This window comes from Mus caroli, chromosome 1, assembly GCF_900094665.2.
Source record: "Mus caroli chromosome 1, CAROLI_EIJ_v1.1, whole genome shotgun sequence".
NCBI classification, from domain to species: domain Eukaryota; kingdom Metazoa; phylum Chordata; class Mammalia; order Rodentia; family Muridae; genus Mus; species Mus caroli.
This window is the reverse complement of record NC_034570.1, coordinates 169,909,318-169,934,282: the sequence shown is the minus strand read 5'-3', so window position 1 is coordinate 169,934,282 and position 24,965 is coordinate 169,909,318. Positions and strand designations below refer to the sequence as shown.

Here is a 24,965-nt window from a genome sequence, read left to right as displayed (position 1 = left end):
GGGATGGGCAATGAGACCCTCCTCCTAACCACAAGAGAGCTAGTCTTCTCCTAGCTCCTGTTGGAATGAGAGGTAGAACTCTTAGCAGCTCTTGCACCATGCCTGCCTACACATTGCCATGCTTCCCACCATAATGATAATGGACTGAATCTCTGAACCTGTAAGCAAGCCCCGATTAAATGTTGTCCTTTATAAAAGCTGCATGGTCATGGTGTCTCTTCCTAACAATGAAACCCTAACTAAGACACCCCCTAAAAGGGTCACAACCCACAGGTTTAGAAACACTAGTCTACTCTAAGGCGCCAGTAATTCAGGCTGTTGGGTTTTCATAGGAAATAGCTGTCATTATACTCCTTTAGAAAAAGATCTCTTTAAGTATGCTACTGTGAAATGCTAACATGCTAAACATTTAAAGTTACAAGAAATAAAACACTCCGGGGAGTCTAGTGCTTTGCTGGAAGTGTATCTACCAACTCCACAAATACTAACATTTATTTATAAGATAAAATTTTTCTGATTCTAGAGAGATATCATTGGGATGGTTTTCTCTTTATCTAATATTGCAAAAAGCAGTTTTTGTCTACTTATTTGACCCATCACCACATATGTAATTTAATTATCCTTTAAAAGAATTTATATATCTACATCAGTAAAGGGCCAATCTTTTAATATTTTCAGTCTTATCAAAATATAGATATAAAACTTTTTAATTCTATGAGGAAAAAGATAATTAAGATACAGTACTTGAGAAGAACATATAAATTCTATTAGAGGGTCACCATGATAATCAAGATGTTTTGGAAATGGCAACCCACATCCAGTAATTTTTTTCCTCCTTCCGGGTTCCACAATAGCATTTACCAACAGGTGAGTTTCTTCATTATTGTTGGTACATTAACTGAGCAGCCACCAGGGCTGGTCTTAGGTTAGTAAAGATGGAGGGACTATACAGAGTTTGGATGCCCAATACCAGGAGTTTAAAAAGTATATTATACATAATAAAATTTCACTTAGGAAACAAAATACCCTTTATATTTCATACATAAATTTTCATTTTTTAACCTGTAGACACACATCAAGTGCATATTTACTATATAAGTCTATATAAGGAAATATATAGACCTATACAGTATATACACATGTATATATAGAGAGATATACTATCTGTATATCTGATTAAGACACTAGAAATACAATAGGAAAACAAGTGTTGGCTCAGTCGTCTAAGAATTTAGAATGTTGTAAAAAAGAGCAGGCATTAACAAAATCCATGGTAATTTTTCTAGAAATTAGAAGATACTCTTACAAGGAAGTAATATGAAGTGGGTCAGTTGTTGGTAGGTGTCTTGTATGCACAGACCTTCTTCAAGAAGCACCAAAGGGCACTAGCAGTGTCTGGAGAGCCGCAAAGTGAGAGCTTGCATGTTAGCTCTGGCTTTGATGTCGAAGAAGGATGCTAAGCACCTGAGTCTAACAGTGAACAGGGTACGGTTTTATTTTCAACTCTACCATCATGCCTCCAGGGACCAATATAGCTCCTAGGACCCAGCAAATAATTTATGTATGTCTGAATAAATAATGTAACTCTGAATAAAGAATACCTACGAGCCGGGCGTGGTGGCGCACGCCTTTAATCCCAGCACTCGGGAGGCAGAGGCAGGCGGATTTCTGAGTTCGAGGCCAGCTTGGTCTACAAAGTGAGCGCCAGGACAGCCAGAGCTATAAAGAGAAACCCTGTCTCGAAAAACCAAAAAAAAAAAAAAAAAAAAAAAAAAAAAAAAAAAAAAAGGACAAGAATACCTACTTTGTCATCTTTTACCTTCCTTGTGTGGTGGAAGAAATGTAGCTGACGGAGAAAAGTAAATCCCTAAGTGAAATGGCTGTGCTACCTGCAAACAAGTGACTGAGGACAGAAATTTGGACTGCTCCAGTGACTTCCTTAAAATAGTTGTGTTGTGTGTTATTTGTGAGTTAATAAGAATAAAATAATTTATTTAAAAAAATTTTAAATGTGTTCACATTAACAATAAACAATCATATAGCTGCTATATAAATAGTACAGGGTTTCTTTTGAAAAAAATTAAACAATATATGATCCAGAATTTCATTACAGGATATATATCCAAGAACAAATAAAAACAAGAAACTAGCCAGAATCTGTATGTCTGTACTCATAACTGCATTATTACCCATAGCCAAAGGTAACAGCAAACCATGTGTCCAATGACAGATGAAGGCAAAAGCAAAATCTGTCATATGAATATAATGGAACATGCCTAAACTTTTAGAAAAGAGCCATTTCTAACACACCCTACAACATGAATAACCCTTGAGAACACTGCACCAAGTTAACGAAGCCAAACACAGAACACTGAAGACTGTGTACTTCTACACTTCTGGAAATGTCAGGTTATGGAAGCAGAAGGCAGAGCAGAGGCTTGAAGCAGCAGAAAAGGAGTTACTATTTCATCCTGGTTCTGAAGAGACAGCAATGACAGCTGTACAGGAGGGGACTGTGCCTAATGCTACTCAGTGAAGCACTAAGCAATGCTCAAACAATACATTTTAATAGATGTATTTTATCATACTTAAAAAAAAGATAATGAAATAAGGGAGGGAGGGAGGGGGGAGGAAGGAGGGAGGAGAGAAGGGGGAAGAAGAGAGGGAGGGAGGAAAGAAGGAAGGGAGAGGAGGGGAGGGAAGGAAAGAGGAAAATGTAGGGAGGGAGGGAGAAAGGAAAGAGGAAGAAAGTAGGGAGGGGGGACGGATAGACGAACAGATAGACAGGTATTGGAGAAATGGATTGAGAGAGTACAGAAGTGAGGAAGTGAGTACCATAGATCCACCATAATAACCTCTGCAGGGTAAGAACTTCCAAAGCAAGAGGGTCAACCTTTACTCTTAACAGCATTTTCACTGATTTTACTCATTTCATTCCACCATTGGGAAATGGTTTTTAAAATTCAAGTCAAAAGTAGCCTGATAAGTGTTAAATTTATGAAGGCAGTGGGAGAAAAGAACATGAAGGAACCCAGCAAGAGCTGGCAGTAACAAATATCCCAGATAGGATGACCCTTTCTGCGCTACATAGAGAATGGAGGTCTGCTTGGCTTGCCTGTAGCAACATAATAAAGACAGAAATCTTAGGAAATGGGTTTTGAAGAAATGATGTTTCACTAATTCATCAACAAATACTGATTTGGGTTTTTAATGATCCAAGTACAACCCTATAGGGACTTGGAACATACTAGTGAATAAAATGAAAAACAAATGAATTTAAAGCTCCTGTTTTCAAAGAGCTTGTGCTCTTGTTTGTGGTGAGGAAAGACAATGCCAGCCATATTTATGTTAATAATGAAACATGTTATGGATGAGTAGGGGGTTACAAAATATGTCTCAAACAAATGAACAACCATACGCAGACAGACAGGCAGAAGATGGAAAGATGGCTGACAGGTAGACAAGTGAGAGCAGAGCTATGAAATGGGAGTCAGGATTACGTGGATGAAGGATAAGCACTGATGGGATCTAGAAATCATCTGATGTGGATAGGACTGGCATAACAAAGGGAGCGGGAACCAGAAATGAAGCTGAAGACACAAGCACATGCATGGCAAGGGAGGGTTTCCAACACACACTGAGAAATTATTACTTTATCCTCAAAACAATAAGAGTCCCCTGAAAATAATGCAGCAGGCATATTAAAGCTATTCCATGAGTAGCACCCTATCTTAGAAAAGCTGACTCTGGTGACTTCTAGTTTTAAAGAAAGATAATTGATATATTTCCTACTAAGAACAATTATTTAAAGACCTAAGACATTGTATTTAAAAACAAGTACACAGCTGATGATTAAGAAAGCCACCAGAGCCAGTGAGATGTGGTGACAAGTCGGAGCACTGCGGCCTGAGCAGTGAAGGCAGTGCACCCCCAGGCCTTAAGAAGATTGTTGGCAACCCAGAGAAGCCAAAAAGTATAAGGAAACACAGCCCCTACCCCAAATCATGCTTTTCCTAGCCAAAGGACCAAAATAGGACTGTTTGATACTCTATTAGTGAGGGAGGAGAAGACAGCACTCTTAGGCAGCATCAGAAAAATGGGCCTACGGACAAAATGCAAGGCTACTTTGAAATATTTCAATGAGAACAGAAGCTGGATTTAAAAGGAAGAATAACATTTAAAACCACAAGAGTCTGGAGCACTAAGGAAAATTAGTTAGAAGGTGTATGAGCCTGGTATGAGATAGCCAACCAGATCTGATAAGCAACATATAGGATTGGAGAAACAAAGCCAGTGATAGCAGGACCTCGTCTCCAGGAGACTTTTTTCCTTTGGGAAAAACATGAAAGACACCATTAGGTATTAAATATTCTTGCTTTAAAAACATTGTATCTAACACAACTTATAATAGACTAATAAGAACAATGGTATCTAAAGTGTATGCCCTATTTCAGGAAAGAGACCTGTGATGGTTTGTATATGCTTGGCCCAGGGAGTAGCCCTATTAGGAGGTGTGGCCTTGTTGGAGTAGGTATGTCACTGTGGGCATGGGCTTAAGACCCTCACCCTAGCTGCCTGGAAGTCAGTCTTCTACTAGCAGCCGTCAGAGGAAGATGTAGAACTCTCAGCTCCTCCTGTACCATGCCTGTCTGCATGCTGCTATGTTCCTGCCTTGATGATAATGGGCTGAACCTCTGTAAGCCAGTCCCAATTAAATGTTGTCTTTTGTAAGAGTTGCTTTGGTCATGGTTTCTGTTCACAGCAGTAAAACCCTAACTAAGACAAGACCCCAGACTATCCATCCCATAGATAAAAAGCTAACCAAGAACATTCCAGCTTCTTTTTAAGTGGCTCTGAGAACAAAGACAGCTTGATAAAATGAACAGTTAGCAAGACTCCTGCAAGGTAGTAATGGTGGCCAATAACTTAATAGCTAGCAATGAGTCAATGTTGATAACTAAACCAGAATAAGAGATGGATAGAGGCAGGCTTCAGCTATTCCTGTGTGGGGGCAGGCATCAACACAACATGATCATCTCCCTGGTTGGTTCGGGGAAGACGTAAACAGAGAATACAGGCCTTCTATTGGTTTAACCTTTGATGGTCCCAGGCAATTAACCAATTTCAAAAGAGATCACATCAGTCTCTGTCCAGTTTCTTGCCATTGCCCTATAAAAAAACCCTGGACAAAGGAAATTCAACCACGTGTTCCATCCTTAGCTACTTTTCTCAGCTTTTGGAAATTGATCTCACTCCCCTCCCTTTCTTGCTTTTCCGGATAATGCTTAGTAAAGACTGTCTCCACACTGTTTATACCCAAGAAGGGCATAATCTCCTTTTAACCTCCATTAGTGTGAAACAACAAACTTTGGAGCCACTGCCCAAGGTTGGTCTTGATGATCCTAAGTGTCTGATATCCTAAGTCTTTGTATCATGTTAAGTGGGCCATTCTCCAAAATCCTCTATCACTAACAACAGAAAAATAAAACAAAAAACTCTTTAAAAAAACTAATATTATATTTGACTTAAGCATCACCAAAAACAAAACAAAACAAAACAAAAAAAAACAACCGTGTGACTTGGTGATGCACATGTTTAATCCCAGCACTCAAGAGGCAGAGGCAGAAGCAGGCAGACTCTGAAACCTCTGTAGTTCCATGCTGACCCCTGTCAACTATGGAAGCCGAATCTGAATTTTCAACCTGAGGCTATAATAAGAAGCCAGAGCATCTCATTAAAGACAAGGATGGTATTTTAAAAACAGACAAATGACAACAACCCACCAGAAACTGGAAAGAATAAAGAGATTCCCAGAATGTCAGTAAAGAACAAATTAGAAATTGACTTCTGTTCCATCTGGCAAGGACGAAGCATTGAAGTATCGATAGGCATATGAACACAACAATGACCAGTACACAAGACACACATAAGGGTGCAGTGGTGTCACTCAGATCTTGGCAGCAGCCAATAGCTGTCTGATTAGACTTAAAGCCTGCTCAACAGGAGGTAAATCATGCCTGTCTCAACTGTAAGTAACATAAATAGACAGAAAACCAAGACTATAGAAAAAAACCTCAAAAACATTCTCTACCAACAGCATCTAATCAATATTTATAAAACAAATAATCTAGAATAGCAGGAGCACACATTCATCCCAAGTGCCCAGGGAGCACAGGTTAAGATGACTGTATCTGAGGCAGAAAACAAACCTCATTTCTCACAGAACAAACACCATAAGGGATATTACAAAACGGATTAGAGAATACAGAAGTTAATTCTTCAAACACTCAAAAAGCACTTCTCAAATCATGTCAAAGTAAAAAATTCTAAAAATTTGAGCAGAAAGGAAAATACAACGAAGTTTTACATGGCACAATAAAGTCAGTCCTGGAAGAGAAATTTATAGCCTCAACTCATGATGTGGTGCTTGTTGTCTGTCTGTGTCTATATGCAGCCCTCTTCGTTAAACCTCCTGTCTACCTCACTCACATACACAACTTCCCAGACAATTCTATCACTACAGTAGTCATCTCTGTTCTCTCTAGGTGGCTGTGCCTTCTATATATTCTCTATGTATCACCTTCATCTACTTTCCCCAAAGCCCCTCCTTCTGTAAGGCAATTACATATTTACTTTCCAGATCAAATTATGAAACCAGAACTAATTTTATTTGCCATTTCTTAGTGTCATATAATTCATAACCCATAACATCAACAAGACTCATAGACAGTAACCACTTGAAAATATACTAAATTAATGATGACCTCAGAAAGTTACCTGATACTTGTTTCCTTAGTTTTTCAATCTCTTCTTTCAGACTTTTAATTTCTAAATCTTTGCTTGCCGTTAGTGGACCATCAACAGTTGAATACTGCAGAGCTTGAACAGTCTGTGTTGACTCTAAAAATAAAACAAGAATTAAAGAATGAAAATCAGAGACTTGATTTAACTTTAGTGAGTGGTATCTGTCTAAAAACTTATCCATTTTTGTTTAGATTTTCCAATTTTGTGGAGTACAGGCTTTTAAAGTAAGAGGTAATGATTCTTTGAATTTCCTCATTGTCTGTTGTTATGTCTCCCTTTTTATTTCTGATTTTGTTTATTTGGATACTATCTCTCTGTCTTTTAGTTAATTTGTCTAATGGTTTGTCTATATTGTGGATTTTCTCAAAGAACTAGCTCTTGGTTTTGTTCTCTGTGTTGTTTTCTTTGTTTCTAGTCATTTGATTTCAGCCCTGAATTTGATTATTCCTGCTGTCTACTCTTCTTTTTCTAGAGCTCTCAGATACACTTTTAAATTGCTGGTGTGTGGACTCTAGTTTTAAATTGCTGGTATGTGAACTCTAGTTTCTTTATGGAGGACTCACTGCTATGAACTTTCCTCTTAGCACTGCCTTCATTGTGTTCCCAAAGTTTTCATTTGTAATGAAATGGAACAGGAATGGCTATTGCCTCCTTTTGTAAAAATAAAAATATACTAAATATTTTTGAAATATAAAGCTAAGAACTTAAAAGAACTTGTTTGTACAACCATTATGGTACTGTGAAAGCAAAGACCAAGTAAAATGAACCAGAGTGGAGTAAGACATTCTGAGATGAAAGGCATCTCAGTGGTCTAACCTAGAGCTTTGTCCAAACTAACATTTTTAACATTTGTTTCTTTGGGGGGTGTTATACATGTGAGTGCACAGGCCATTCACTCATGTAGAGGACAGAAGACAGGTCTCCAACAGTCAGGTTTCTCCTTCTATCACATGAATTCTAAGGATTACACTTGTGTTGTCAGGTCTTGCAACAGGTGCCCTTTCCTACTAGGCCATCTCACTAGCCCCTAAAATTGAGGACTACTATGCTGGAAAAAGACAAAAAACAAAAACAGAATGCAAACCTTCTGGACAATGTGGGGTAGGGATTAGTACACTGTTCAGAGGAGGCACAGCTATCCTACTCTATGTCTGCTGTAATTGCATCAAACGAGGAATGGTCTCCTCACCAAGACACTTATGAAAGTTGGAAATAGTAAGAAGAGGAGGAAGAATGGAACAAGTCCCCATAGTTACAAGTAAAGGAGAAATAGACCCTACCAAGCTCCACCTAGTACCCCCTTCACTTCTGACATTAGAGGTGGACTGACTTTAATAAAAATTGCAATCCAGCCTTGTTCAGGCTTAATTGCTAATTGCATAAAAAATAGAAAAACATTTTCTGGGACAAAAATAATATTAACTCAACCATCTCTTATTGTCACTTATATTGGTCATATAGTACAAGTTACAAGGCATTTGGAAAGCGGGAGAACAGGATCAATTTAAAAACAAAACAAAACAAAAAAACAGAGGCAGCAGCAAACTCTTCACAGTTTATGCAGACACAAAGATCAACAGACACTCTAAATGAGGAACACAATACACACAAAAGAGAGAAACACAGGAAACAAAGACATCCTTACAAAAGACAGCTAAAGCCTCAGAAGGAAAGCACAGATAGAGGGAGCCATAAAAATGCCACTGGTCAGAGTGAGAAAGGAGGTGGTAAGAACAGTCCAGTGTTGACTGAGGGGTCCTGTGACATTGAGTAGACTAGGGAGAGATCAAAATCACCGTAAACAAAAAAGTGAAAAGTAAGAATCCTAAAATGTCCTTTAAAACCATCCCAGAGCATGAAGGAAACAGCGTGCATGCAAGCCCTGATCATATGATATTAAAAGTCACCTAAGTGTGAGGTGAGGATGAGAAGGGCCCTTTTTCCCTGACAGTTCCATCCTCCTGTCTCCAGAAGAATTCCATTCCATACATTTAGATGAACACATCCATACCTAAAGAAGTCACATCACTGTGTGATTTTACATGAATGCCATCATACTCTGTTCTGCGTATATTTCTACAACTTTACTTTTTACCATTTATAAGAAGATCCATTCTGAAAATAAAACAATCCGTCGTAATGCAGCTCAGAACTCTAAGTTCAATTTAAACAAAGGAAACATTAAAATATTTACCTTGAAGTTTTCTAGTAAGTTCAAGCTTTTCCTGCTCAAGCCGCTTAATTCTTCTTTCGTAAGCCTCAGTTGCTAAGTTATTATCTAGAGTCCTCTGGACGCTGACATCGAGATCCAATGACGTGGGACCTGCTGTGACTCTTAAACAGCTCCGATCAGAAAGAACACTGAACAAAAAAAAAGGAGGTTCGTATTACAATAAAGTTTGAAGAATTTTAAACTTCTTCATATAAGACATAGATTTGAATATCTACAGTAAAACATCTAGAATCCCACAGAATGACTAAAAAAGTTTTCTGTGAGATTACCATAATGTGTAGAAATATTTTTAAATAAAACTTATATCACCAAATTATCTTTAAGTTTAAAATTCTATAAATTATAAAATGAGGGTTTTAAACTAAAGGGTTATTAGTTTAAAACAATCTGACAAGTTTACTGAAACAGTAGTCAAAACCATTAGCACATGTTCATTAATAGAATTTGAAATTCTAAACTTTAAGATGAGGTGCTTTTCTGACTGCATAATAGAGTTCAGATGATGGACAGTCATCAGGGAGTCACCCCTAGACAAAGAAGTATAGGCAATCAATAATAGCTGAGAGCAAGAGAATTAGTCTTTCTGAGAGATGGGCTACCTAATTGTTGATCTACTACCAGGTAGTCAGCCTGAATCACATGCACACAAGCAACATAGAACAGATTCAGAAAGGTGTGTGTGTAAAACAATAATAATCAAGGAAAAAGAGGCCATTGATTTGTGAGGGAGTGGGGAGTTGGAAATGATCAGAGTTGGAGGAAGTGTTCATGGAAGGGATTGGAAAAAGGAAAGGAAAAGAAAGGGAAGGGAAGGGGGTGTTGCTGATAGCCCTGGGGCTAATTATATTTGATGTTAATTCCATTCTCCTGTGAGGGGCTGCAAACAAGGAATGAGTCAGCACTCAGGTGATTTCCTGTAAACCTGCTTCCTACCTTAATGTATAAAATAGAGGCTAGAGGCGGTGATTGGGCAGAGATAGAGGAAAACAGAGTTGAAGGCTTTGGGAGAGAGGATGATGAAGGACAGAGGAGGAGGTGGAAGGAAAGCAGAGCAGAAGCATGTGGCCTGGAGAAATGGCAAGTTCTAAGGGTCTCATAGATGTGGAAGATGGTAGTATAGTGGTAGATCTGCCCAATCTAGGTGCACAGCATGTATTCATATTAATTGAGTTGTGTTTTCATTGCCGGGGCATATCTGGGTTGGAGATTTACCACAACAAAGGGGAGGTAAGCAAAGCAAAGCAAAGCAAAGGGCATAATAATATAATTGTATTTAAATTAAAAATTATAAATAAAATTCTTGCCAATAGTTTAAATTTTAGCAACAGTGACAGAAATAAAAGTACATAACATATTCTGCACATTAGAAAGCATTGGCTTCTAAAAGAGAAACTATGAAACAGGAGAGAGAGAAAAGAAGTCCTAAGAGGGAGAAGATAGAAATGTAGATGGAGTAAATCAAAATAGCGGTGCTTGCACAAGTAACTGAGGTAAGTCAAGGCAGTGTTAGGATGAAGACTACTGCAGAACAGAAGCCTGAGCATCCCAAGGCACTCCTTCAATGGAGGCCTGTGTAAGTGCAACATGGGAAACAGCTGGGAAAGCTGCAGGGCGTAGAAAGACGACCAAGTCAGTTGTACAGGGCCTTATAAGAACCTTGGTTTGTAGTTAAGATACAAAGAAGCCGGAACTGGGGACAGATCTGGCCATCAACAGGACAAGCAGGTTGGCAATTTTGACAGATGTAGAAAATAAAAGCTATAACATGTTACACAAGTACAAGTAGAAGACAAAAGAGGTCTCCACTAGAGAGACACACTTTCACCTCATTACGAAATATGTGTTGAAGTTCCATGTCTGAGCCCCAGGAGGACTCAGGCTTAGAGACTGGGAAACAGACACAAAGGTAAGTGTGTAGGAGAATGGAGCTGTGGCAAAGGTGAAGAAAGGCAGCCCAGGACCAGGACTAAGAAGGAATAGCTGCACTCAGCAACACAGGAGCCAATGGTGATGCTGATTAATCAGTTTGCATGAGGTGATGGGAGCACAACCTGAATTGAGTGGATTCAAGAAAGAATAATATTTTAAAAATAGACAGTTAAGAGAGGTAGTATATGGCAAGGAAATAATTGGTATCAGGTATGAGATCCAGAAAGGTTTTCTATTTCAATATGGAAGAAGTGACCATGCGTCTGATAAGAGAGTTGGCAGGACGTAAGGATGTGGACGGCACATAAAGGAGAAAGCTTATGACATAAAAGGAAACAATAGATTTAGCCACACAGGAGGGGGTGGAAGGAACCAACCCTAGCCAGGCATCGCCATGGTCCATTCTTGAAAAGAGCTTGTGTGAGTCTAAGGGAAGACAGAAAACAGTGGCAGGAATGAGCTGCTGCGTCTACAGCTGGGGTCAATCTTCAGGGATGAAGAGGCAAAACTATCAACTGAGGATGAGGGTGACTACAGGTTGCAAGGCAGGAATGAGGTGTGAAATGGTTACCTTGGTACATACAGGGCAGAACAAACCAGGGTGACTCAGTATGTATGTCAAACAGTATACAGTAACCAAACCTCTGCGTCTCACTCAATTTAAAGTTAGCCTGGTTGTTAAGACCCTGTTTGCCCCAGCACATCAAACTGCTTAGATTTTTTAAAAGAATATTCACTTCACAAGGAAAGTCCAGCAGCTGTAAGACAGCCAGAGAGACTGACATGGCATACAGGACGTGATTATAGTGATTCTTATGTGACTAGGAAGGGAGGAACCAGAGGACAGAAGTGAGTGAAGAGTAGAAAGTGATGTGAACAACGGCACGTGACAGAACAGAAGAGTCACGATGTGCCTTGATCTGGCTCACGCCCTATTCTCAACAGATTCAACCCTTGAACCACATGTCCTTGTCTTTTTCCTTCAAACAGTGGGTTCTCAAGTAGTTTGTTCTATTGATAATACCAAAATAGGCTTATCATTTATTTTCCACATTTAAATTCAGCGCTATGCCAGAACTACAATTTCTACAATTTACCATATACCATTTTCAAGCTCAATTTACTTTTAAATAAATTACCCAATGGCCTAGTCGGTCATCAATGGGAGGAGAGGCCCATGGTCCTGTGAAGGCTCTATGCCCCATGTATAGGGGAATGCCAGTGGGTGGGTTGGGAAACAGGGAGAGGGGGGAGGGGATAGGGGATTTTCGGACGGGAAACTAGGGAAAGGGGATAACATTTGAAATGTAAATAAAGAAAATATCTAATAAAAAATAAAATAAATTACCCAAATTATACTGACTTTTGAAACTTACCAGCTACTAGTATATGTAAAACCAACAAACGGTAGATGATGGCCAGAAAACGCAGTATGTGTTGGTGGGGGCATTGTTTCCTAGAAAAAAATTCAAAGAATACCAATCTAGTAAGAAATTTATAGTTAAGACCCATAGGTTGAACTATTAATTTTAACTGTCAATGGGGATAAACAACTATTCAATTTAGACACAGTGATAAGTTTGGTAAATATGTACAAGGATACAAAATGCAGACTCTAAGCACTGCTACTACAAAACTCTAATAAACAATATAAAAGTTAAGAATGAAATTATGGACATTATTTGTGTATTTTATATCTGAAAATTTGTCTAGCTTTTTTTTTTTTTTTTTGAGAGACAAGACCTTACTATGTAGCCCAGATCTTCCTGTGTCTGCCTCTTCAGTGCTGAAATTATACCCATGTTTCATCACATACAGTTAGAAGCTAAATTTATTTGGAAAATCGATCGGAATTGTAGAACTTCCGTGTTCCCTGACAATGTGTGCAGAGCAGAGGGTGCGACTGAGCATGGGGGGCTCCTCTCGTCTCACACTGACAGCAAATGCCCTTGCACACTCTATAAGCACTTTTGTGCTTTACAATAGTATCTCTGTATAAAATAGCTCCCAGAAGTGCTGTCTGATAACTGCATAGTTTTTTAAATCTCAAGCAGGATCTTGCTGTACGTAGTTCAAGCTTGCCATGAATTCATAATCCTTTCCCATTACATTTCCAAGGGATAGGAGTATCGGTGTGTGAAACCACTGGCTGCCACCCAGTGTCACAAAGTCAAAGTAAACTCTGTTTAGGAGTTAGGAGTTAAGTTATGATGCTGTTAATCTTGAGTTTAGTGTTAAGGAATCAAAGGTATATATTATTATATAAAGTATCTGTAAGTAGAAGTACATATGAAAGAGTTTTATACTCAGTTGTTGAGAATGTAACCAGAAGCTAACTTTCTGTTCCTTTAATTTCTGAGATAATTACATCCCTCCCTTTTCTTTCCTTTGCTCCCTGCAACCCCTCCCCTGTACCCCTCCACACTCCCTTCAAATTCATTAACCTTTATTTCCACACAGCAATGGTCAATGACAGCTAACCTGGTGTTCACCATAACTTTATGAAATACAGCTACATAAGTTTATAAAATTATTATAAAATAGTTAAAAATCAACTGTACATCCACTCTATTTCCACATTCATTCCTACCAAGTTGCTATTTTAGTGGCAACAGTGTGTTGGGTTAGAGCTTTCCCAATCAAGTTTGCCCCATCTAGCAGCAAGGTGTCAGATTTTTGCTCCATGTCATGAATACCAACAAGCATGTGATGGGGTGAAAGGTAGAGGGTGAGGTGTGTATGGTTTCAAAAACAGTTCAGTAGTTTTTCATGAATAAATGCTTCTTTATTTCCTTTGGTTGTATCAAGCTCTAAGTGTTTTTGCTTGTTTCCAGTTTTATGGCTGGTTTTAAGGGAAAGATTTGTCATCTCCTCCACTTTGAAATCATGAAATATACTTTTTTTTAACTTAAAGAATTGTTTATTTTATGTATATGAGTACACTGTATCTGTCTTCAGACATACCAGAAGAGAGTATCAGAATTCATTACAGCTGGTTGTGAGCCACCATGTGGGTGCTGGTAACTGAACTCAGGACCTCTGGAAGAGCAGCCAGTGCTCTTAAGCACTGAGCCATCTCTCCAGACCCAAAATGTATTTTTTAAAGCATCCAATCTTGTCTTCTTAGAAAACCCACTGACACAATTATTTAAGGAATAGATCTTGAATTTTGCTTTTGGTCATGGGTGACTATATTGAATTTACTTTTCTCAATTTTTTGATACATGACAAAATAAGCACTGGAAGTCATAAATACTATGTGACCGATAAAAGAAAAATAGTCCCGGCATCAGACTAATAAATAAAAATAATATTATAATATAAATTGTTACTTTATAACAATACTTAAAAGAACGAGCAGGACCGGACATCTTCATAATGTCATACTCACAGAATTTTTTAAACAGTCGTCATCCACATCAAAATTTGATGTATCTGTTGGGCTACTAACTTCTGGGATGTAAGGTGCTTCACAATTCCGAATATTATCCCAATCAATTCCACTGAAAAATGGATGTTTCTTAAAGTCTTCTATTCCATTTTGGCCAAGTCGATGTTCTCTGCTACAAATGAGTCTTCGAATAAGATCTTTAGCATTTTCTGACACATCTGTGACTTGGGCTGGAAACTGAAACCTCTCCTACACAGACAAAGATATACGGTGTGCAAATATAAATCAGTGTCTAGTAAGTGTTGATGACACAGTAGTGATACTGTAGGGAGACACAGGGATGATGGACATAAATCCTTTTCCTAAGGGAACTTTTAATTCTCTAAGTTACTCCATGACAGAGGAACTACAAAGAGAGAAGGTCAGATGCCATATAGCAGTGGTTCACAGTCTGTGAGTTGCAACCCCTTTAGGGGTCACTTATCAGATACCCTGCATATCAGATATTTACATTACAATTCATAACAGTAGTAAAATTATAGTTATGAAGTACCAACAAAATAATTTTATGGCTGAGAGTCACCACAACATGAGGAACTGCATTAAAGGGTTGCAGTGTTAGAAAGGCTGAGAGCCACTGCTCTAGAAAGTTGTTAAGTTGCTGTTAAAATCAGGTGGATCTGATTACAAAGAGCAGAATTTAACTCAATATTTCCTAAGAAGTAGATTACTGATAATGTTCAGATACCATATAAAATAACAGATAATCATTAAGCAATTGAAAAATTAACATGTACCTGGCACTATTCAAAGTGATTTACTTATCTGACCCATTTGATTCTCTTAATAATCACACTGGGTGGGAACTGCTGGTAGGACAGTCTTGTAAAAGAGGAAACTGCCATACACTAATGACAGGAGAGGAACTTGAATTGAACTCTTTCTCCAGACCTGTGCTATTCAGCAGTGTACACTCAAGTGACTTCCTTCTGAATGATACACATGCCATTTACACACTGCAAACTTCTCCCTAGCTTTCAGTTCTTCATAACTACTTACTGCACTACAGTTACAGCTCAGAAGACACAAAGTCTCTAAAATTGATTAATATGTAGAAAAAAACTAATCATGTTTGCATCACCAGACCAAATTAAAAATTACAGGTTATCCTATTCTTCTGGTGACATTCAGATTCCTAATGAGAACTTTTGTAACTGTTCACAATTTCTGAAACTGTATGTTATTCTTCTTTTGTACTGTTCATCTTGTTTCACTTAGTTCCACATTACTTGAGTTTTATGATCTTGTCCCAGCTGTGTATACGGATTGCAGCCAGTGTTTTGTGATCATTAACACTGGGACAGATAGTCTATATATACACCGTTGTTCTAGATATCCCAACCAGGCTGACTTCTAAGCCTGACCTGGATCCATTAAAAGTTCTAACCATAATTTTAACACTCAAGATGTACAGCTGTTAACTTTGTGACAGAAAGTTACAACTTGTAGTTCTGTCAATACAATCTGAGGAGGGCCCATGAAGCTGCATTTATTAGAGTACTGATAGTTCATTTTGTACTTGCTAGATTGACAGAAGAATCGCAGCAAGACAAAACAAAACGATTGTGGTATATGACTATAGGTGTGTGGAGGAGTGTGCATGCACACAAGTGCCATACTGCCCATGTGAAGGTCAGAGGTCAACTCTGTGGAGTCAGTTCCCTCCATCCATCTTTCTGTGCAGTTCAGGGATTGAACTGAGGTCAGAAGTTGTGTACAGCAAGGACCGTAGCTACGGAGTCGTCTTCTGATGCCAACAAATCTCACTTTTATCTCTCTTCACACACTCCACTCATTATTAGTGATACCGAGAATCTGTGCATGCATGCTTGTCATGACTGTACATACTATATAGTTAAAACTAACTGAAAAAACTAACCACTTTTGAACTCTATTACTCAACTATATAGACCCTAGACCAAGTTTCTATTCAGGAGCACTTCTCAACAAAATATAGTAAAAAGTTAAAACTAATTAATTCATAGGTTATGATTAAGAATGATTATCCCCTACGAATCAAAAAAGTATTCATTGTTTTGAAAAAAGTATTGTCTCTTTACTATCATATTCCTTTAATTTACTATATATTTACTATTAAAATTATAAAAAAATAAATATACTAACTTTGTGATTCATAATTTTTCCATATGTCTCCACCAGAGACTCTGCATAGAATGGTGTTTCTCCGTAAAGCATCTCATACATACAGACCCCCAAGGACCACCAATCACACTCTGGTCCATATCTGCCTTTTCCGTCTTCCATAGCCTGAAGGATTTCCGGAGAAATATAATCTGGAGTTCCAACAGCTACCGAGGACTGGACCTAATAAAGTTCAAATTTTTATTAATATATTAAAAATAAATTTTAATTAGAAAGAGGTACCTGAGATATACAGTATGTACGTAGGAGTATAATAAGACATTTTTATCATCTGTATTTAGTCTCCTGATTTACAGAGTAATTTTATATGGCCTTTATATTAATAGTCTTCATTACTCACAATGTTATAGAAGCTTTACTATAGTTGAATGCACATAGGGAAACAATATTATCTGAGTCATTAACAATAAAATGAATGTTTCACTTACAACATTATTATTGTTTAATTTTGGTTTGGTTTGGTAATCAGAGTCAAGTTCTCACTTATAGCTGAGGCTAGCCTCAGACTCACAATCCTCCTCACTTATAGCTGAGGCTAGCCTCAGACTCACAATCCTCCTCACTTATAGATGAGGCCAGCCTCAGACTCACAAACCTCCTCACTTTGCTTCCCAAGTGCTGGGATTACAGCACTACTATATCAGCTTTCTTACTGTTTTTTAAATTATTTAACTATATACCTAATCAATCAAAACATGTATGTATGTATGTATTATAGTAGAACTAAAAATTTACAGTTAGATATGAACAATTCATTCAGATTAACACTGATAATAATTTTACATCTCTAAGTATGAGTCTAAGAAAACCGAAGATTAAGAAAACTGAAGATTGATTAGTTACTGTATATTAAGTTCTAAGTTGCACCAGGCATGATGGTACACACCTTAAATACTAGCACTGAGATGGATTTCTATGCTTTTGTGGCCAGCATGGTCTACAAGGCAAATTCCAGGCCAGCCAAGGATATTATACAGGAAGACCTTTTCTCAGAAAACAAACAAACAAACGAAACCAAACAGAAAAAATAGACTTTAAACAAAAATTCTTAATTTTAAAAAGTTGAAAATATAATTAAACAAGTTAACAGATAAAACTGAAAATAAATTATCAACTTATTTTTAGCATCTGGAAGAACTGGCTACACTCTTTTCCACAGTCACTACCCCATTTTATACTCCTCCTAACAGTGTCCAGAGGCTCTAAATCATCTGTGGACAACACTTGCTGTTTCTGGGGGGCAGAAGATGCACTCACAGTGGGGTCACGGGTTCTGGACTTGCATTTCTGAGTATCTTTCATGTTCTTATTCCCATTTGTAAACCTGTGGGAAACTCCTCTTATTCTTCACTGGGACTGTTTTTCTGTTGCTGAGCTTGGAAGAAAGCTTCAGGAAAGACCAATATCTCACCCTGTGCCTCCCAAGGTAACTGTGGGCAGGTCAGTGTTGCAGGTCAGGATGCATCTACACTCTGTAGCTATTCGTCACCTATTCTTAGCATGTAATCAGAGAAGTGATGGGCAGACACTGTTGCAGTTCTATTCGCTGTCTTCTCATTCTGACCGCTGTGTCGTGTCATCTCATACACACACACACACGCGTTTTTGAGGACGATATAATTTACCATTGCAGGGTAGAGGGGTTGTGCTTCTGTGTTATCCTCAAGACATTTGCCAAATCTAATCATAAATAATACTGTCCCATACTTTTTTTTTTTGGTTTTGACATAGTTCTTGGCAATTTAAATTAATTTCTATATGTGGCATAAAGTAAAATAAGTTGATTATATTGAATGGGAATGTAGTGAGAAAAATTATTAACTTACAGTTAAGTAAACTATAATTTTTTAAAATAACAAAAGAGAGGCATTAAAATATTTAAAATGAAATATGTTACCTTCCAAGGATAAAGAGAGTGAGAAAGCTAAACCTGAACTGCACAGTAGGAGGCAGGAGAGAAAAAGGGCAGAGAAGAAGCAAAACCTATATGAACAGCACACAGCACTGGCCTGAGTCACAAGACCCAAGAGTGCATTAAATCACCTGTTAAAGGACAGAGATTTAACACTGGGAAAGAAATAAGGCAAAATGAATAAATGAGAGAAAAATCAGTTAAATAATTTATTTAAGCAAGATAAAGACATAGTGGAAGCACACATTTGAAAGTGATGGGATAAAAAGATGAATTGCACATAAATTAAGCAAAAGAAAGTTAAAGCAGTAATAGAAATATTAGCCTAACTATTAAAATTATTTTAATTCATCAGTTTAATTGAAGAGAAACCATACTGGGAAAAGTAGTATTTCACCAAATAGTAAGTTACAAAGGAGATGTGTAAAGTACTGACAATATAAAGGAAAAATTAACAAATCTACCATATTAAGGATTTTTAAATAATTGACAACAAGGAAAACCCTTAATAATATAAAATACAAATGCAAACTCCGTTTTATATTATGGGTTTGTATAGAACCCTGGTATTAAAAATTAGAGAAAATGTAATCTCTTTAAGCAAATATGGAATACATAAAAAGTTGTCTGTTATAAAATTATAAAGTAAGCCGGGCGTGGTGGCACACGCCTTTAATCCCAGCACTTGGGAGACAGAGGCAGGCAGATTTCTGAGTTCAAGGCCAACCTGGACTACAGAGGGAGTTCCAGGACTGTCAGGGCTACACAGAAAAACCCTGTCCTAAAAACAAAACAAAACAAAGCTGAATATTGTCCCTCAGAACAAGTATATAATTAGAAAAACAGTACAAATGAAGGCGGAGTTATGTTTTCTTTTTCTATATGAAACCTACCTTATCATTCTAAAAACTTAAGAACATTTCAAGTAAAATAGTAGGCATCAGGCAAAAAGGAAGATACAAGACTCTTAAAAGAGCCATTCTCAAGCTAAGTATTTACTGCAAGCAGATAAAATAACTCGATGAACAAGCTTTATTATGTGCAGGAATAGCCAAAGCTTTGTAGAAGGAGGTGGAACACATACAGGTGGATGGCTGGGCAGATAGTCAGTGCAAGCAGGGGACTCTAGAACATAGAAGACATGGAAAAGGAAATATCTATGAGTAGAATAATTCATAATATATGTTTATTTACCGTTCCATCTTCCATCAGCTTCAGACAAGAACCAAAATCTGCTAAACGAATATGTCCATTCATATCCATCAATATATTGTCAGGTTTGATGTCTCTGAAAAAAATAAATACATTTAAGTTTTAGTTGGAAAATAATCAGATAATTTTACATGAAAAACTTCAACTACCTTTTAAAAAATATTCTAAGGGAGACAATTGAATATTTGACTTCAAGGACAGCCTAGTCTACAGAGTGAGTTCCAGGACAGCTAGATTCTACACAGAGAAACCTGTTTCAAATCCCTCGCCTCCTGCAAAAAAAAAAAAAAAAAAGACTTTAAGAGGCTGGAGAGATAGCTCAGTCAGTGGCTGTTCTTTCAGAGATCCCAAGCCTAAATAGGCTAAACTGTGTGTGATTTTTGAGTGTTGTGGTGGTTTTATTGTTCCTCTGGGACAGAGGGCAAGCTCCAGGTTTTCCTGGTTACTGGCTGAAGGATTTGCTGATTTGGGAAAAACTTTTGTCTTTGTGTTTTTGGAAAAGGTGACTAAGGTGTTTACACCTTCCAGAGTTCTATGGATCAGATTTGATAGCGGGAGACCCCCTGAGAACCAGATTCCAGAGAATCAAACGAAAAGGTTATCTGGATGAGACTAAAATTTGGTTTTGAGATTTATATATTACAGAACATACAGCCTTGGTGAATTTAACCATCAGACATGCTGAACTGACCTGCCTGAACTCCTGATATCTTGGTTTTTCATCCAGATCCAGCCAGGACACAGACATCAGAGACTAATACAATCATTGGTGTGTCGTCTTAAGGCCAACCAACTCCCCCATTTCCCTGCCCTTCCCCCTCTCTTCAAAAATATCTCAGCTCCCATACTCAGCTTGGAGAAGTTATGAAGAGTCATTGTCCCAGTTCCCTAGGCTTTGAGGCTGGGGGTGGTTATATTATAGGTTGTCTTTGATGCTAAAAATTTTGAAGTACAGGGCTTAGACCCAGTCCTTCTATTGCTGTTGTTATAAACAGGTCTGAGATGTTTAAGCCTGTGAGTTAAGGGCCAAATAGGAAATTCATGGCTCTGAGTTTATTGTTANGGTGTTTTCAGTTATTTTAATTAGAAATGGCTGAGAGTGGTTAACAGAGAACAGTATAGATTACTTCACATAGATAGTTGGTTTTAAAAATGTCAGAAGTTTACAGAATGTGATGTTTAGTGATTATTTATTCACTTGTTATTGAGACCAGTCTGCTTCTGACAACCTTCCCTGTCTTGGATTCAAAGAAGAAAGTGAGCATCTTTGAGTTACTCCAGTTGTGACGAAACAGCCACTAGGCAAGAATTGCCTCATTTCATCTACAGACATAATACTGTCCAAAGAAAGTACAATTAACAGGTTAGGACATCTTGATTCTGCCGAGACAGTAGGCTAGTCCTTACTATTCCTGTTTCTCTAAGTCTGTCAGATGACCCTGGCCAGTAGGCTGAAGACCGATGCTCCAACTGTTGAAGTAAGGGACTGTCCAGGTGATCAGCGGTCTCTATGGATTGGCTACGTTTTGGAAGCTGTGTTAACCTCTCTATATATTTTCAGTTACTTATTAGTCATTCTTCGATTTCTGATGGGGTTGAAAAACTACATAGGCTCCTAGCATCCCAGGCTTTTTACTTTGAGAGGAACCATTTTGAGAGGGTGGTTTTCAGATGGCAATCAATCTAAAGCCAAGACATAGCCAGATGTAGAATTATAAGTCTTTTAAGTAAGAATAGATGACAGAAGTTCTGTTTAATTAACAAAGATGATGGAATGGGTGTTAGGTCTCATGTACTTTATAAATTACAAAATAATAATAGTTATGTTCAATTATATCTGAGATAAAATAGTCTTTTAATTAGACAGAAAGGGGGAGAATGTTGTGGATAACCTTAGGGCTAATTATAGTTGATGTTAATTCTATTCTCCTGTGAGTGGCTGAGAACAAGGAATGAGTCAGCACTCAGGTGATTTCCTGTAAACCTGCTCCCCACCTTAATCTGTAAATAAAGGAGAGCTGATGACTGGGCAGATAAAGGGAAGGTGGAGAGGAAGGCGAGGAGAGAGAAGAAGGAGAAAATGAAAGAGGGAAAGGATGCAGAGGAGGAAGACAAAGAAAAGCAGAAGCACATGGCCTGGAGAAACCGCAAGTTCTAAGGGGTCTCATAGATGTGGAAGATGGTAGTGTAGTGGTAGAACTGCCCAATCTAGGAGCACAGCATATAATCATAATAACTGAGTTGTGTTTTCATTGCTGCGGCATATTTGGGAGGAGATTTACCGCAACAAATGGAGTACTACTCGGCTATTAAAAACAATGAATTTATAAAATTCTTAGGCAAATGGATGGATCTGGAGGATATCATCCTTAGTGAGGTAACCCAATCACACAAAAACACACATATATGTACATATATGCACATATATGTGTGTATAGTAAATAAATAAATCTTTTAAAAATATTCTAAGAAAAATATGTTTTAAGGGTTCCATCCTAGCTGTGATTCATATTAAAGCTTTCTAAAGCATTTATTGTTTCAGTAATTCCATGATAAAAAAAAAAGTACTCTGGTAATTTTCATTCTGGAAATACTTTTGGGAATGAATGCACTCTCTATTGAGAGGATGGTCACACAGGCATGTCACTGCACACTGTCAATGTATACTGTAATGTCCTGCACTTTTATCACATGGGCCTCAATTTAAAAATGCAGAGGAAAGTAAGAGCCCCTACAGACATGATAATGGAGCCTGTGGAGAGGACTGCATTATAAATTTCATTTCTTTAAACATTCTTAGCTTACCCACATAACTTCTGTTTCTACTAGAATGTATTACAGTCGTTTTGATCTTTTCTAATAAAATGTATATTTTATCCACTTCTCAAATTACAATGTAGCTGATGAAATCAGAAATCTCTATGGTGCGTTTGTAGTTCCATTTCTAATACTGTTCCCTTGCATCATTGTTACTTTTGCTGTTGTTGTTTGGTTGGTTTACACTCTGAGGCAGACCTTCACTCTGAAGCCTATGATAACCTCAGACTGTGTAACATAGACTGGTTGGAACTCCTGGCAAGTCTCTTGCTGCAAACTCGAGTGTGCTGAAATTATAGGTGTGAACTACCATATCCAGCTACTCCGTGTTTTATAAAATTACCATATAATACCTAAGTGCTTGATATTCAACCTACTACCCAGGTGGGTGCAATCATTACCCTGTATACAGAGAAGGAAGCTAAACCACACTGAGTTTATACTAAAGGCCATTGTCAGGATTTACAGCCAGGCAGTCTACCTCCAGATTCCATATTCTATACTACTTATTAACATTCAAACTAGGGATCTGTCTTTAATGATAATATAACAGTGATTAAACTAGTGGTTTTTAATAAAGTATTTTGGTTTTTATTGATTTTTAATATACTAATATTTGCCTATTAATCTTCCTTGTTCACGTAACCTAACTTCATTTTACCTTTTTCTTCTCTATAATTAAAGCTAATTTTGCTTTCTTTCCCAGCTTCCTGAGCTAGAGACTTAATTCATTTTTCACCTCATTCCTCTTCAATTATTTTCATTTAAGATTGGAGATTTTCTGATATCAAACACTTTTATTTTCTCTTCACTCTAAATATTTTTTAATTTCCATTGTGATCTCTGTAAGGAACAGCTTACAAATACAGTTTCAAGCTAACTGGCTGTTTTCTCAGCACTATGGAGAATCAGAAGTTTAAGGTTGACCTGGACTACAGGAGAAAAAGAATAATCACTAACAAGGCTTCCCCTGGTGTCTCATAAAGGAAACTGTCTCAATTCATAAATCACTATCCACCTTTAGGGTCTCCATCAAAATTGTCATTTTAAACCAAGTGTTACTGGTTAGTTGGTTAACATTTATCTCTCTTCTACCCAGAAAGCACGATGGAAATGGAGGCCCTTAGCGCATCTACTTTCCTTCCGATTGGGTCTGTAGCACCCAGTACAGTGTGCTATGCACAACAGTTGCTACGCTAATAATTTCATAAATTCATAAAATCAACAATGTCATCATCTGGACGTCTCAGCATTTGACAGGATTCTTACAATGATAATAAACAGCACTTTCCTTCCAGTAGCTAAAACCAAGGCCTGGAACTGTATGGGACAGAATCACTTCTTATGAATGAAACAATTTTAATAAGACTTAGTGACTTTATATAACTGTATCATTCTATCTGCCAGAATCTTTTTATATCCCTGTGCTAGGAAAGTCTATTACTTCCACTTTTCCTACTAATGACAACACTGGAAAAGACAACAACCTTCATAAAGAAAAGATTGTAATCAATGTTTTAATAATGTAAATGAGTCACATTCCAGATTATTTCCTTCTGATTAATTCACAAGTGATTTGGATAAAAATAGATGTGAGTTCGAGGCCAGCCTGGTCTACAGAGTGAGTTCCAGGACAGCGAGGGCTACACAGAGAAACTCTGTCTCGAAAAAACCAAACATACATACATACATACATACATACATACATACATACATAATAGATGTATAGGCATACATCAAGCTTTTGAGGAAAATAAACAAATGAACATATCATTGCTAGGAAAGAAATATAGTTACAAAGTCTCAACTTAGTCAACAGTGGAAAAGCGCATAGTTTCTCATTCTTTAACAATTACAGGGAGTGTCAATCACTTTAACCTTTGTCAGTCTCATAGGTAAAACAAAGTACTTATTCCTTTGATTACTTGTGACATTAAATATTTTATTCATACTTCTACATTACTGATGTTGCATCTTTTATTAATTTATTTATATCTATCAATTAATCTATCACTTCTATATTAAAGTTTTTAACTGTCCTATGGTTTGAAAACACAGATACATTCCTTTCGATTGCAACTTCATAACAAATTATTTCCCTATTTGCCAGTGGCTAGCGGAGCATCCAGCTTCCTGGGGATGGCAGGAGAGAAGGGGTACGAAGTCAGTGGCTGCTGGCAGCAGAGAAGGGGGATGGAGTCAGCAGCTGCTTGGCCAAAAGCTGCTTACTTTTGGCAATTTAACTTTCTGTTTAACTCTTTGCTATTCTGTGGCCAGGACCCACTGGCTTCAGGCAATTTAACTCCTGCTAACAGTAACAAGGAATTAAGAAAAAAGGCTAGGACTTCAAGTACAATGTTGACTAGGTAGGGAGAAAGTGGGCAGCCTTGTCTAGTCCCTGATTTTAGTGGGATTGCTTCCAGCTTCTCACCATTTACTTTGAT

At 37.7% G+C, this 24,965-nt stretch overlaps 1 protein-coding gene across 9 annotated transcripts in view; it reads right to left on the bottom strand.

The window, feature by feature from the left end:
* The window catches only part of Cdc42bpa (CDC42 binding protein kinase alpha), a 202,330-nt gene that overhangs the window by 84,919 nt on the left and 92,446 nt on the right, over nt 1–24,965 (bottom strand). For all 9 annotated transcript variants that reach the window (XM_029476012.1, XM_021164427.2, XM_021164511.2 and 6 more), the window contains exons 6-11: nt 19,687–19,780; nt 16,542–16,742; nt 14,358–14,606; nt 12,343–12,422; nt 8,999–9,165; nt 6,778–6,900 (exon numbers count right to left, since the gene is read on the bottom strand). In XM_029476012.1, the coding sequence (XP_029331872.1) occupies nt 6,778–6,900; nt 8,999–9,165; nt 12,343–12,422; nt 14,358–14,606; nt 16,542–16,742; nt 19,687–19,780 (914 nt within the window). The remainder of the gene's footprint in view (nt 1–6,777; nt 6,901–8,998; nt 9,166–12,342; nt 12,423–14,357; nt 14,607–16,541; nt 16,743–19,686; nt 19,781–24,965) is intronic.